This window comes from Sceloporus occidentalis, unplaced genomic scaffold (genome assembly GCF_023333645.1).
Source record: "Sceloporus occidentalis isolate IW3139 unplaced genomic scaffold, rSceOcc1.0.p SCAF_1, whole genome shotgun sequence".
NCBI classification, from domain to species: Eukaryota; Metazoa; Chordata; class Lepidosauria; order Squamata; family Phrynosomatidae; genus Sceloporus; species Sceloporus occidentalis.
The window spans coordinates 105418153-105434521 of NW_028316981.1; the positions used below are offsets into that span (position 1 = coordinate 105418153).

At 39.2% G+C, this 16369-nt stretch overlaps 1 protein-coding gene across 3 annotated transcripts in view; it reads left to right on the forward strand.

Moving 5' to 3' along the window:
- The window catches only part of STK32A (serine/threonine kinase 32A), a 111570-nt gene that overhangs the window by 66216 nt on the left and 28985 nt on the right, over positions 1-16369 (forward strand). For all 3 annotated transcript variants that reach the window (XM_089531467.1, XM_089531474.1, XM_089531482.1), the window contains exon 6: positions 10287-10324. In XM_089531467.1, the coding sequence (XP_089387593.1) occupies positions 10287-10324 (38 nt within the window). The remainder of the gene's footprint in view (positions 1-10286; positions 10325-16369) is intronic.

The following is a 16369-nucleotide window of genomic DNA, read 5'->3' on the forward strand; positions in this document are numbered from 1 at the left end:
TTTGTGTTATTTTATTTATTTTATATCTCACCTTTTTCCTAGCATGAAGCCCAAGGCATTCATAAATTAAAAGTATAGCTATGAAAGCCAGATTGTTGTAGTGGTTGAGCATTGGACTATGATACTGGAGATCAGAGTTTGGGTCCCTGCTCGGCCATGTAAATCCACTGGTTAACCTTGGGTGAGACACACTCTCAGGACAAGAAAGCCCCATGATAGGTGTGCCTTAGGGTTGCCATAAGTTGAAAACGCCTTGAAAACACAGAACAACAACAATAGCTATAGCACATTTCCTTTTTGAAGCTTCTTATATACTTCAATACAAAGATAGAATTGTCTTGCTACAGCTTTTGTGTCTTTCAGTATCTTTGACCTTCTGCGATCTGCATTTTTAAAAGCGTACACCTTAGCTTTCTTTGTAATTTGTTTAACTTTTTACACTTGGTCAGATTCAACTGCCTATTTCATGCTTTTGCAACCAGAGGAGCCTTTGAAACAAAACAGTGTGGTAATGAAGGTATAAGGTTAACTTTTTCTGCTCTTCACCTGTTTGTGCAGCCACTAAATAATGAATGAAGATGAATTACAGTTGGTGAGACTGAGAAGGAATAAGGTTGGTTTGCTTGGGGTTTGTGGAGGTGTGGAAAGTGTGTTGGGCCAAGAGGCTTGCTGGTAATGTATTTCCTATGATTGTTTGATCTTAAAGCATACAACAGTATAAAAGAATTGAGGTGAAGGTTGAGAGAAAGAGAATGATCTCTTTATTTTTATTTTTGCACTTATTTGAATTTTAGTCTTTTAATGGCTAAATTGATACCCTTGTTGTGGAGGGAGTTATCATGAGCTGGATAGTGTGACCAAAAGATGCAAAAGTGATGAGATGATAAATGTAAGGAGATATAAGTTGGTGCCACTTATGTGCTACCCCCTTTTATAATGAGTTACTAGACCATTTGAGCATAAGACAACATAACTCTAGAGTCTATCAAGATAATTCTATTGCAGCAAGATACAAAGCTATTGATTACTTTACCAGCATATTACATTTCTTCCATGACCATCTCTTGCAACAAAGATGAAACCTACTCATTAAAAAATGAGGTGGGAGAGAAAAGAAGAGTGATCAAAGGGTATGTAACAAGATGGGACCAACAGCTGGGATATTTAGGATTGAGCTGATCTTTTGGCACCCCATGTTCTCTATTTATGTAAATCCATAAAATACATAAACAAGTAACACTTTCTTGTTACCTGAAATAAAATCTCGATAAATAACTGAAAGGCTGCATTTGGGCAGGAGTAACTGATGTGTTCTATGCCACTTTTACATGAAAACAATATTGCTTGAAACAGTTTGCATTTAATATATTTGAAGACTTTAATTCCTTTTAACAATAAATATGTGGCGGCTGTTTGTTTTTAAAAATCACTCTCTATACATGAGCAATGCAATATACAATGCTATATACCATGAAGACATTGGTGACATTATTTGTTCTGGGGGGAAAAATCAGATCCTTTCAGAAGATAATTAAATACTTTTGTTGTATTTCTGACCAACAGGTCAAATCTAAGCATGTGCTGTTTATTATTGATTTTTTAAAATAAAACACCACTGACTTGACCTTTTCACAAAATTTAATTACATACTGTCTTGCTCCATTATTTTCATGTAATTGGCTCTACATTCTGGTTTTAGATTTTAGACACCCCTAGACTGCATAAGCTAATAATAATAATAATAATAATAATAATAATAATAATACCCCAAAACCAGGGATACATTTGTAAACATGCTGCACAGTGGAGTATATCATTCTGCATTTTCAGCAAATCCTGGTTGGGAAGAGATCGATGTACCAGCTAAAATAATAGGGTTGTAAGGAATGAACATTTGAACTAAAATAACATTCCCACAAATGCCCGTCCAATTTACTTCTTTAAATTGTTTTTATATAAATTGCAGAGAGATGGGGCCATCCATCATGAATTAAATAAGATGCTGAACTTTGTTCTCTATATGTATAATTTATTGCTGTGTACTCCACAAAGTATACACATACATGTACTGCCCCTAGTAATGCTGAGCTCCAGCTTCCCTAAAGTAAAAGAAATCCCTTTATTAGAAATTACTAAAGGCACCAGATCCCATCCAATCATGGAAGCTAAAGAGGGTCAGCCCTGGTTGGTACATGGATGAGAAATCATCAATGAATACCAAGTGCTGTAAGCCATAGTTCAGAGGATGGAACTGTCAAAACCTCCCCCCTTCTTTGTACCCCTTTGCTCATGTAGTTGTCCAAGCATTGGTACCACAGGACACATATTATCCAGAAAACACATGCTCCATTTTAAATTGTAATTTGCATATGATTGCATGATGCCTTAAGACAATTTTCTCTGGGTCTGCAGATGATGGCTTTTAGAATCTGTAAAGATAGATAGTACGTTTTTTCTGCATAACTTTCAAAGGGAACAGTGGGATGTATCTTCAAAGAGGTACATAAAAAGAAAATCAGAAGCTGACTTCCTATGGGTATCACCATTTTTATATTAACAGTTGAAACATTTTGTACTATTGTCAGGTACACTTTATTGATATAGTGTAGTTTACATATGGAATGAAGTTTCCCATGTGCTTCATTAATGCTGTGAAACAGTGTATCCTATGTTGTCTGAAACTTGGGCAGTCTGTGGTGAAATAAAATTTCACCCCTTTCTTTCTAAATTGCTTTTGTCTCAAGTCTCACACTTGCAAATGTTATTCCTGTAAATCTCCCCAGAAGACTAGCTCCAGGCTACCATATTTGTTTTCCCCTTGATTTACCAGTACTGAGTAGAAGTGCTTGCTAATGGAAAAATAACAAATGAACTCTTGTATATGGCTCTCTCCTTGCTGGCTTTTCATTAGCACTTGAAGACCTTTATATCTCAGCAGGTGTTTAGGAACTTAGTGTTTTACATGTTGTAGTGAGTTGGGCCTCTGCCATCAGGCAGATGGGTTCTACGGTTCTTGTTGACATCATGGACAAAAGTTTAACAGCTGTCCAGTGGCATGAAAGAGTCAGTTTATATTAGTGACCTTGTTTGATACTTTTTGCATTAGCTTTGCAGTTTGAGGCTGGGAAAAGGTATGGAGACAGGGAATGGGCTGGGGGAGTAGATTTTCTTCTGTTGTTAAACTGCTTGCACAGTTGTCAGAGCTGCTGAGGGGCAAATGGGTCACACTTGTGCATTTTTATTTTCTTTCTTTGCCTCTGCACTATATAACCATTGGGAGCCCATCTTCCATTGGTCACTTTGTGTCCCAGCCTTGGGGAAAGGGAGAGGATATGTATATTACTTTGTAATAAGTTCTCTCTCTTCTCAATCCATTACCAGTGTTCCTACCCTTTGGAGAAATTATCTAAATAGCATGATGGCATGTTAAGAACATTCAACTAATAAAAGGGTTATTTTTTATTTATTTTTTGGCTAGTAACACATTTTATGCATAGGGGGCACTATCAAAAACATTTATTTCTATTGATTTCTACCAGTGCTTTGTTAAACTGTGGCCTTCTACATCTGGTTAAAATGATAAAATGCAGAAGTTATTAGGAAACGATGTGAGGTACAGTTACTGGAAGCCTCCTGAAAGCCTTGGCAGTATGAAAAACACGTTATATAAATATGATAAATGTAACATGATGAAACAGTTTTGGCCTCCTGGAAGGTTTTATGTCTTATAATTAAGACCATTCCCAAGTGGGGTGGCATTAAATCAATAAAGCAGCACCTTAACTGTACAATACAACATCTGTACTTGGAATCCTCAAGAGATGCACATACAACTGTTTACTTTGTAAAAAAACAAAGCTCTGCTGAGACACAATGAATTTATCGTGTGTGTGTGTTTAAATACCAATAGACCTGCTATCGGTGGTGAGAAAATCATTATGCATCCTAGATCTAAATAATACAATTTGATTTCCCTAGTGCAGTAACTGGTACATAGGTGCTAAACCAAATCTTGGACCCCCTTTTTCAAATGGGTGTCAGTATGTCTGAATGGTATTTTCCATGCTCTTTGTATTGTGTATTAAATTACATGTCACTTGCTTAATTCCCATGACAGATGCCGGGAAGCAATGTAATTAGCCTATTAAACTCAGGTAATTTCTTGTAAAGTCAGTCAGGTGCATAGAGCGGGCATATCAGTTGCCACTTTACTTTAGCAAAAAAAGAAGAAATATTTTGCTCTCTTCCATGGTTTGAGAAAACCACTCCCTGTCGCCCTAATGGACAAACTAAGTTTCATTACATAGATATATGTGGATAACAGTCTTTTTTAAAAAAAAAAAAAAAGGGGGGGGGATAATTAGGATTACTTGGTTTTGATATATTGATTTGGAATGCGTTATGGTGCATTATGATGACTTCAAAAAATGACAGATAATGAAAAAGCACATTACATCAACCAAAATACAGTGGACCCTTGTTATACGCTGGGGTTTGGTTCCAAAATCCACCGTGTATAACAAAATCCGTGTATGCTCAAGTCCCATTAAATATAATGACATAGCAAATTGGTGTCCCTAATAAAAAATGGAAAATCAAGGTAAATTTATACTTTTTTGGAACATTTTCAAACCGTGTATGCTTGAATCCGTGTATAAAAAATCCGTGTATAAGAAGGGCCGACTGTATAGTCCAAAGCAAGATTTAAGCAGGAAAAAAGTGTTACTAGGTTTGATTACGTTTTGGAAAGCTAGGAATAGTAATCTATGAAATATTGTTTAAAAATTGGAAGTTTAATTAATGGAGTGTTAATGTTAACAAAAGATAACACAAAATCCTAAACTCAGTATGAATATCAGTACATTCAGAAACTCAACATCTAGCAATTTGAATGGTACTTTGTGTCTTGGTGGTAGCTTTGTTATTGTTGTTTACTAGTACTGTTTACAAATTATTATAAGAGACTCCTTTTGCATTTTGAACTCAATTTGCATCAACTGAGGAGAGAGAAACTGGGAAATTTTTGAAGCATCTGAAAAAGTGGGAGAGGAGTTGTCTGAATCTTCACTGTCTCAGTAGGCCAGGGGTAGGCAACCTTTTTGAGCCAGGGGCCGGGTTGCTGTCCCTCAGACAACTGGGGGGCCGAAGCCAAAAAATAAATAATTAAATGAATAAATAAACTGGGACAAATGTAGGACAAAAATTTTAAATGGAGGACATTTTTTTTAAAAAATGGAGGGTGCACTAAAAATTTTGCTGATTTTTAAAATAATGTTAATATAAATGCATGTTTCGGTGGCTTCTATAGACAGTTGCCCCCCTTGCCTGCCACTTGCCCCCCCTTGCCCGCCTCCTCCTGATAGGCCAAAGGCCCCACACCCTCACGCGAGAGGCCAAAGGCTCCGGCGGCAATTGGCGGCAGGACCGGGCGGGGGCCGGTCCCAAGGCCTTGCCGGGCCGCATCCGGCCTGCAGGCCACAGGTTGCCTACCCCGGCAGTAGGCTCAGGCAAAAGCAAACAGCTGTAGCCTGTCCTAATTTATATGTTCTTCCTCATTACTAACTTGCCATCTTGACCATACTCTGATGTTGCTTGGCCACACGTGTCCCAGTATTCCTCTATGAAATGTTGGAGGATATAGCATACTAGTGACTGTAAGCCTCCAGACAATCTATGTCAGCAATTTCATGTATGTGTTAAATAGCATGGGGGAATGAAACAGAACTCAAGGAACCCCAAAACCAAGTATCACCTTGGGAAGGAACAGAGCCACCATAGAACAGTGCCTCCAAGTCCCATCCCAACAAGGCAGTCCAGACAATGTCACCAAAAGTTGCTCAGAGGTGCTGCAGAACAGGCAGAGTCACAGTACTCCGTCTAGGTCTTGGGAGAAAGGTGGGATATAAGAAAATAATAATAATAATAATAATAGTCTACCAAGACAACCAAATCTGCCTCTATAGTATAACTAGGGCAGAAGCCAGAATGAAATGAACCTAGATAATCTGTCTCATCAGGAACTACTTGAGCTAGGAAGCCACCACATACTCTGCTGCATTCCCAGAGAGTTCCTACATGGCAGGGGCTTGGACTGGATGGCCCTTGAGGTCTCTTCCAACTCTATGATTCTGTTCTAAACAGGAGCTCGTCCCTTGCTTTGGCCAGCCAGCCATTGGCCAGCTGGCCAAAGAGGACGGGCTCCTCGGCGCGCAACGCCCAGGCCTCAGCAGGAGCCAGCGGCAGCGTGCGCCTGCCCCGCTTCCCTCCGCACGCGCACACGCGCCAGCCATCCTAAGGAGGAGGAGGAAGGAGCCGGAGGAAGGATGCCTGAAGGCCAGGGCAGAATTGGGCCAGAGGAGGAGGAGGAGGAGGAGGAAAGCTGAGTCAGTGGCCATTAGGTCTGCCTTGGTTTTTTGGGGTTTTTAAATTATTTTTAAAAATATAAAATACTTATTTTATTTTATTTTATTTTATTAATTTTTATTATTGCTTTTTATTTTTTTTATTTCTTTAATTTTTATTATTGCTTGTTTTATTTTATTACATTAATTTTTATTATTAAATATATACACCCCTGCCTTGTTTTTTATTTTTTCCCCATTATTTTTTATTATTAAATATATGCAAGTGCATTTTCTGTGTATTTATGGCGCTTTGAATGCTAACAAGTCTGCCTTTCTTAGACAATTATAGTGATGATGATGATGATGATGATGATGATGGTGGTGATATTGATATCAACAAGCCTCTGAGGCACGGCCAATGTAACTTGCTGTGATTTTTACAAACTCATGTGCAGTGAAGAAAAACCACAGTCCCTTGACCAAGTACACACTTCTGACAAGTACAGTTGAACCCAAGGGCAAGTCCATTTCTGCCATCTGTCTAGGAATAATGCCAAAATGTCCTCCATTTTGATCATGCCTAAAAAACATGCATTTATATTAACATTTTTTAAAAATCCTCAGTTTTTTTGCACGTCCTCCATTTTTATAAAAAATGTGTCCTACATTTGAAAATGTTGCCCTACATTTGTCCTACATTTGTCCCGGTTTGGAGCTCCTGACTTATGGCAACCCTAGGTGAGGCTAATATTTAGCATAGAGAATAGAGAGGCTTTGAAAGAAAGAACAGTATGTCACTTATATAAAAGCATTTTTGTTAAAAGAAAACCTGAAAGTCATATCCAGAACACAGACTAGTTGCCTCACCATGTAGCTGAGTTGCTGTGGAGGAGGCCTGCTGCAGGCCAATCGATACACTCAAAAATATACTGAGATTTTTTGCCATTAGATTATTTCTGCAATTGCACCTTTACGCAATGGGAGCTTTTTACTATTTTGTAAAACTACCTGTAATGGACTAAGCATGTCCTAAATGCCTCACTGAGGGTACTATGGGTTTGGGAAAAGGAGTGTGATGCATTAAGGAAAGAAATAGAAATGTCAAAGCCTGTGCTACCTGCTGTGCTTGTTCCAAGGGAAAATATCTTTGCAATTTTCATTTATATAATCTTTTAAAAAAAGAATCATTGAAAATCATTACCTGGTAAAGGCATACTAATGTTTACAACCACTTGGAAAAATAAGCATAGCCAAAAAAGAAGGGAAAAGTTCTCAACAATGTTTTACTGTAATATGTAATATATGCTGTTTTGAGGTCCTATTCGAGATTACATTATCCAGAATACTATTTCATAGCTCTGCCAAGTGTATTTTATACTTCTTTCAATACATATACATACATACATACATACATACATACATAATGCCAGTCCATTGTAAATAGACTTGTATCATTTTCTTTATAATTAATCTGTGATTGTGTGTCATATCTGAAAGTACTGGTACTCAAGCCCACGTCCTGCCACAGATAACAGCCTTTACCAGCAAAATTTTATATTACTGCTCTCTGTTACATTTCAAAGAATGGGCCCAGAATGCTCTTCCTAAAGTGGAATATTTTTTCAATGTATTTTTTACCTTCATTATTAAAAACACAGCATGGGGCGTTCATTTAAAACAGGTCCGAACAATTGCTACAGTGAATGAATTTGATTTAATTGTTCTGTTCCTTTTCCTCACAATATTAGTTATATATATGCACACACACACACTTTTAATGGTATAAATTTTTCTCTTTTAATCCCAGTGTTCTTTCTATGGTGCACCATTTGTGAACATCAGCCAATTGCCACATCCTGATAACACCAAAGACTATCATAGGGAAGGATATTCTGTTTTTGTTGGGATCATAATATGAGTTGGGCCAAATGCATGCAGCATTTTAGTCCATTGCTATGGCTTCCTGGTGGCAGCTGAAGTAGAGACATCTGACACAGTTGGGCTCACCTGCACAATGAGCTAAGTCCCACTCACAGAACCTTGCTTTGAGGAACCATTTTCAGCAGCTTTCTCATGGAGTGTGTGTAGTTCCAAGATGAGTCTTCCTTATCTGGAATTCTGAAATCCAAAATATTCCAAACCCAAAACTTTTTTTATGGGTGGCCAAGATTATGACACCTTTGCTTTCTGAGAGTTCAAGCTACACAAAGTTTGTTTCATGAACAATATTTAAAATATTGTATAAAATTACCTTTGGGCTATGTGTGTAAGGTGTATATGGAATATAAATGAATTTTGTGTTTAGACTTGGTTCCCATCTCCAAGATATCTTGTTATGTACATATATACAAATAAAGTTATTTCAAGATTAAAAAAAATCCAAAGCACCTCTCTGATCCCAAGCATTTCAGACAAGGAAGACTGAACCTGTATTACATTTATTTTCCAGCTTAATTCCAAGGAACAGAAGCCGTAATCTTTTCAGCACTTTTTTTATCCTTGCAACAATCCTGTGAGATAAATCAGGCTGAGATGTGGTGACTGGACCAACTATTGTTATTTATATTACTATACAAGCCTTTTCTGTGTTTACTGCTGTATTTTTATTGTTTTCAAAGGATTTTTATACTTTTTAAAATTGAATGGCATTTTAGTGTGATGTTTGTTTAACAGTGTTTATGTTTTTTATCCGCATTTTTAAGCTGATCTTGTTTTTAGGCCCCAGGTTTTGAGTAAAGCATCATATAAATTAAATAAACATACAAATTCTTAAATGTTTAGATTTAGTGGCTCATGGATTCTCTGGTACTCGAATTAAAAATACTGTATGAGCATTATTGTTTCTTACATTTTTTTGTTTAAAAGCAACACTTTGGCTATGTGACAAATATGTAGATAGTTTTGATGCAGTATACAAATGTTTCAAATAAATACAAAAATACAAAAAATTTAAAAACCATATATTTCTCCAGCCAAAGTACTTTCTCTCTCTTTGCTATTTGATTATTCTGACTAAGTAAACAGAGCAGAGTTTCCAATATTGAACAGTACTTTTATTTTTGACATTTTAGCTGCACCTGTAGATGGCATAACAGGGAGCTGCCAGTTTAAGATGGGTGTTGAGGACGTTCTTTAGAGACAAACCTGGTTGACTGATCTAGAGCAGAAGCTAAAAGGTTGTGCCTCCAGCTCTTATCTAAAGTCATGGGCTTCATGCATGCACCACCTCAATGATAGACAGTATTTAGCATATCACCAAATATATTAGGCTGAACATATTGTCATATAATAGTGAGGTGGCAAATGAGGATGTTATGATTAACTGCATTTCTATAGTGATGAACTTTGGCTGAAAAGGCTTAAAAATTAGAAGGCAAAGGGGAAAGAAGGGAAGACAATATGCTGCCAAATAGCATGAAAGTGATAGCTCAAATTTTTCCAGTCGGTTCATTTCCTAGAACTATGAAGTAACTATCTCAGAATTCCAACAGTTTTTGTACTCAGGGCGGGACTGTAAGGATGGTAAGTCTTAATAATTCATCCAAGACCAAGCTTGAATTATAACAGAAATAGCTCACAACAATATATATTGCTCTGCCCTATGGAAACCTGGGATATGTAGTTTCACAACGCCTGTGTCCTTCCTCAGTGAATGTGAAGATTAGTCAGAAGGGAGCAAAGAAATCCAAATGACATGCTGATCAGGTCCTGGTATTACTATTATTATAATATTGTAATATAATTATTATATCATCCTTGCTGATCAAAAGGTCCAGGTATCTTAAACCTATTATGTATATTTCCTCTATCCCAGTGAATTTAAATTATATGAGAAACGTCAGATGCTGCCAGTTTTTTTATAGCCATATTTATAAATTATAGCATTGTTCTGAACTGATAGTTTTGTTGTCTCTCTTTCTTTCCATTTTTTTTAAATTTTAGGGATATAAAGCCCGATAACATCTTGTTGGATGAGCATGGTAAGTTCCAATTGTTTTCTGCTACAGTAATGTGCAATACATGAAACTCCCATTGCTGGGAGAACACCACAATCTTGTTAGTTGCGGCAGACATCTATTTACCTACTGAATTAGTTAAAAATGACAAATTTCATCATTAAAACTTTTATGTTGTAGGGTTTGTGTTTTTCATTTAAAACTGGTACCCATCTTTATCTCCCAGCATGGTGGTCCATTTTTCATGTGTTACCTTTTTCATGTATACGGAGAAGAGACTAAAAAGTTCCACTTTGGGTTTTGACTAAACTATTCTTTCCCAATGTATCTGAACAAGACCTTGGGAAGTGGGTTGTTCAAGCATTAAAGACTTAAGACAAAAAGATTAAAGATTAAAGGCACAAAAAGGAGGTAGCTACTGTTAAATAAAAGTAGCACTTTACTCTCCTTGAATTCAAACAACCTTGGAATCCTGGAATCATAGATTTGGAAGGGCCTCATGAGTTAATCCAATGCTCTGCTCAGTGCAGAATCCCCATCTAAAGCTTCTCCAGCAGGTAGCCATCCAGAGTTACTGGCCTATGGAGCCTAAGGCTCCAGATATTTTAGAGCTCCAGTTACCCATCCATGTCCACTATCCTAGCCAGTGATGAGGGTGATGGGAGTAAAGCAATAGTTCCTGACTTAACTAGAGGCTTGGTTAAGGAGGTGTGGGACAGGAGCCACCATTTTTTTCCATGGCACACATCTTTCTTGGTGTCAGAGGCCTGTGAGCTTGGTGCTGGCTTTGGGACAATTAACCAGTCAGGATGCAGCAGGGGTCCGACCTTCTTCAAGGTGGGAATGAAGCAATTCAGGTGCAGCTGTGGGGAAATGAAAACAGCTCCTCTGCTACTGTTCTGACAGTCTAGCTCTGACTGTGCTTCCACCCTCCCATCATACAATCTTATATCAGGATTTGCTGGGTTTTTGCTGTTAGTCTGTTTCAGCATACAAAGGTATAAAAGAATCCTGTATAGCATGTTCACAACTAACTAAGAAAAATAGATTTCTAGCACTCCTAGCATCTGCATCTGATGACACTGGACTGGAGTCCACAAAGGCTTATACTGGAAATGTCTTCTTTTTTTTTTCTCAGTAAGTCTTAAAGGTACAACAGGATGCCTTTATATCCTTTACTTTCCTGTTTCTCAAAGATGACTTAAATAGTTACATCAGGGGTCGGCAACCTGCGGCCCACGGGCTGGATCCGGCCCGCCAAGGCCTTCCTGCCAGCCCCTGCGCAGTCCTGCCGCCGATTGCCGCCGATTTCCCCCGTTTTCGCGCCGCTCCGGCCGCCATTTTGTTTTTCAAAATGGCGGTCGAAGTCTCGCGTGACCTTTGCCATCCTGAGGTCGCGCGAGACTTCGGCCGCCATTTTGAAAAACAAAATTGCGGCGCCCATTAGGAGGCCAGGTGCAGCCCCTGCAGCACTCCAACAGGGCTCCACCTTGCCCTCTGCCCTCCTCCTCCTTATGAATAGAAGAGCAGGGAAAGGAGGAGGAGGAAGAAGGAGGAGCCAGCCAGGCAGCAAGAGCAAGAGCAAGAGCAAGCCAGAGAGAGGTTGGTTGCTTCTTTAGGGGAGCGGGGTTAGCCTTCTATTCTGAATTGCATTTTAGTAGTTTCCATGCTAGTAACTTGTTAGTATTATTATTATTTACTTGCCCTTGGTGGTCTCTTTGCAAAAACTACTCTCAGCTCCTTGTGCTTTTCTGGGTTGAGACAGTGGTGCATGCTTTCTCCCTTCTATTCTGAATTGCATTTTAGTAGTAACTTGTTAGTATTATTATTATTTACTTGCCCTTGGTGGTCTCTTTGTAAAAACTACTCTCAGCTCCTTGTGCTTTTCTGGGTTGAGACAGTGGTGCATGCTTTCTCCCTTCTATTCTGAATTGCATTTTAGTAGTTTCCATGCTAGTAACTGTTAGTGTTGTTATTATTATTATTATTATTATTATTATCACCACTCTGGGGGCGGAGCATGCGGCCCGCCCCTGGAGGGTGGAAGCTCCACCCCCAGCATGCGGCCCCACCCCTGGAGGGTGGAAGCTCCACCCCCAGCATGCGGCCCCACCCCTGGAGGGTGGAAGCTCCACCCCCAGCATGTGGCCCCGCCCCCGGAGGGTGGAAGATCCACCCCACTGCGTCGGCCCCCCCCAGTTGTCTGAGGGACAGCAACCCGGCCCCCGGCTCAAAAAGGTTGCCTACCCCTGAGTTACATTATAAAAACAGACAACCCCTAATCTGAATGATAGAACCCTGTGATACAAAACACATTCACTTTCTGCAAAAGATTGCAGAAGAGGTGTCCCTGTTGAGATGCAAATTGACTTTAATTTCCTGGACTTTGAAAATCTCCCTATTGCTGCATGGCCAGAAGCAGGAGGAGCCTGCCTGCAAAAGATATCCTCCCCATCATGACATCTTTACTAAGAACTGAAACAACATACAGGTGTCTGACTAATATCTTCAGTTGTTTTTCCCCCCTCCTGTTTGGTTTGTAATACCTTGCCTTATGGAGCTTTGAAAGCTTGCAACAAGTATATTGTGCATTTTGGTTGGCCAATAAAGGTATCACTGATGGACATTCACTTCCTGTTCACCTTGTAGTCATCTCTACACCCACAATAGTATAAGGCACTAACATGTTGACACAGTGAGAGCCAACATGTGATATTCCTCTTCTAGTGATACTGTTTATTGTTGTTGTGTGCCTTCAAGTCATTTCTGACTTATGATGACCCCAAGGTGAAACCATCATGGTGTTTAAGTTTCTTCAGAGGGGTTTGCCCCTTCACTAAAATAAACTGTTATGCCATGAATGGGATGAAGTTATTCCTTATTAAGTTCCAGGTATAATACTATCATGAGAGCCAGCATGTTGTAGTGGTTTATTCATTGGACTGGGACATTAGGAGACCAGAGTTTGAATCCCCACACAGCCATGGAAACCCACAGATTGACCTCAGGCCAATCACACTCTCTTAGCCCCAGAGGAAGGCAAAGGCAAATCCCCTCTGAACAAATCCCATGATACGTTCACCTTAGAGTTGCTTTAATTTGGAAATGCCTTGAAGGCACACAGCAACAGCAACAACAATAATGCTGTCATACCATTATTATTGGGAAAATGGACATAATTAAATGTAACAAATCATACTTCCACCCTCTGGTCTGAACTCAAGAAACTATGGCTTATTCAAAACTGAAAGTAAAAATTTTACTGTGTGTTTTTCCAGCACAAATGAATGAAGAACAATAAAGGAGGAGTACAATTCAGTAGTAGGGGCTGTGCACATCAAGGCCAGATCGGGGCCATGGCAGCCACACACTGTGGCCTTGATCTGGCCTCTGCAGGGCACAAAAAGGAGCTGCACCTTTACAGCAATCCTTCAGCGCTGTGTCATGTGGATGTAGCACCAGAGGAGTGCCATGATGTTGCATGCTATGTGGAGTAGTGTGCGGTGTCACACCATCCTGGGGCCAGAGACAAGGCATGCATCATGTGGATACCATGCCCTGACTCCACCCCCAAGCCGGCATTTAAAGCCGGTCTGCACAGCCCTGTAGAGCCCATGGTTTGTATCCAGCAGCTTACAGATTTGATCTCTGGCCTTGCTAGTTAACAGAATCAGTTAGCAGATGATGGGAGAGGCCTCTTTGGACTCCTGGAGAGATGTTGCCACTGAGTAGACAATATAGATCCAGATGGACCAGTAGTCTGACCTGGTACAAATTCCTAGGAAACAAAAGGGGGATGTGATCAGTCCAGCTGGAGTATCTTGCTGAAGCAAAGCACATTTGGTTTTGGAGAGTGCCTGGATGGAAACCACCAGGGAATCCTCTGTGCATCATTGAATTCCATGAAGGAAGAGGGGTGGGATAGAACTGTAACAAAATAAAATGGTTTAATGTCATGTCTGAACAAGGCTGCTATGTTTATTCTGCCACTAATAATCATGCTTTTCTCTTGGATAATTTTGTCATGGTGATGCATCTGAAGGATAACAAACAGCATTCACACTAATGAAGAGTTCAAAAGTGGAGAATCACACTGATTGTTGGAGCATGTACAGTCAGTAGGACCCCATATCATTGTCACAGGCATGTTGATGCGGGGGACTTTGTTGAAAATAAGAACTGCTCCAATGGCTTTTCAGTTTTAAATTTCTTTCAGATCTATTCTGATGACATTCAGAGATGTGGTATGTGTAGTGGCAATGGGATTTATTTGGTATTGTCTTTTTGATATATGTCCTTGAAATCAGTGTCCTCTTTCCTTTTTGCAATTTCTGTGTGTGTTTCCCCAACCGTAGCAGGAGAGGTGTGTGATTCCATTCATGCGTGCAAAGAGCCTTTTACCTAGAGTTCAATTTTGGTTTTGCTTTTTCCTTGAGCCATTGTTTTTGTAGCATCAGTATCTATATATAGACTGCTAAGACTGTGCTTATTTTCATTGGCTTTCTATCCTTGGGGACAGTATTTCAAACTCTAGTTCAATCTGTTGCCCTTTTGCTAGGTTTATGCCAAAGTGTCAGAAAATGTTAGGTCAGTGGTTAGGAAGCAGCCTTAAAATTCAACAACTCTATAGATTTGCGTGGTACAAGATGGTTTCACTTTTGCTTAGTAATGTTATCATTAAGCTTTGCAATATAAAATTATAAAAACTTAAACAGTTTCATGACTGTTGGCATCTACATACAGATATTGACATTACTAGAACAATTTCACAAATGTCTAAAAACACGCATATTTTCACCAAGGTCAAGTGATGACAATCACATTTAGGTGACCAGTTATCTTATGTTTAGCAAAATTTGTCTGAGATTGTAAACATCTATACACGCACAGATTTAAGACATTAAGGTAGCATAACAGAAAGCCTAAAGTAATTGTTTTGATCAAGTTTAGTATTTTAAAACTAGGCTCACTCCTGACTCTTATCTTTGCTGAACCTTCATTTTCATCCAAAGGTATGATAAGAATTTAGACAACTTCACAACATTTCTACAAAGGCCACAATAATTTTTGATGGCGTTTGTGTGTACTTACTGTTGCTGGTTAGAAGGAAGGTTTTCTAGTGATAAACAGATAGGCCCACATTCTCATTAAATGCTAATGTATTATAAATCTTTGCCAGAATTTCTGTGCTGGGTTTCTGCTGTTCTCAGAGCTTGAAGACACCCCACAGTACATGGATAGTCAATGAAAAGCTTCTTGCTGGAGGTCTATGATAACAGTCACTGTTCAGGGGAGAACAGCCCACTGTCTTCAAGCTGGAATTGTTTATTAGGAGGTGTTCCCAAAGGAGGTACTCAATACCTGATTCCACAGTAACCAAAGGGGAATTTATGCAGGCATAACAGGAGGTTATGCCAGAGTATGCTTCCATCAATTTTCCAGCCATAGTGTACTCAGGAATGGGAATCCAGACTACAAAAGGGAAAAGATACAGCTTCTCTGTTTTATTGATTACAAGTATAATAGAAGTACAAAGCTACATAATAAATGCATTTATAATACATCTCAGTTGTCCACAAAGCTCTAACCATAACAGAAGATACTGAACAATGATGGTTCACTACCCTGATTCAACACTTTCAAGAAAGAAAGATGGCCAGACCTCCGGTTTTCAGGCAAAAAAAGATCCTGAATTTCCCCCAGTCAGTTCAGGACAAGGTTTAAACAAAGGAACATGCAGATTGTCCCAGAATCAGATTGGTTAGCCCTTCTTTGAAAACCTAAAGATTTTAATATAAAAACAGTTAGTTCTGTTAGGCAGATCTTATGCACTAAACAACCCTTTTGCCTCTGTGAATGTGTATATTCTCTTTAGGAGCTCCCCTAAGAGGGAGAAGATGTCTGATTATTTTAGCACAAGTTTGCCTCATTTTGCAAGTTGAAAATTAACATGCTTTTGCTCGGTGGCTGGTCATTGAGAGAGAAAAGCAGGATTGATATGTAGCAGTCATGAATTCTAAAGGCACAGTAAGCCTGAAGGGAAAAAGAATGAGAGTCAAAATGGTGTGT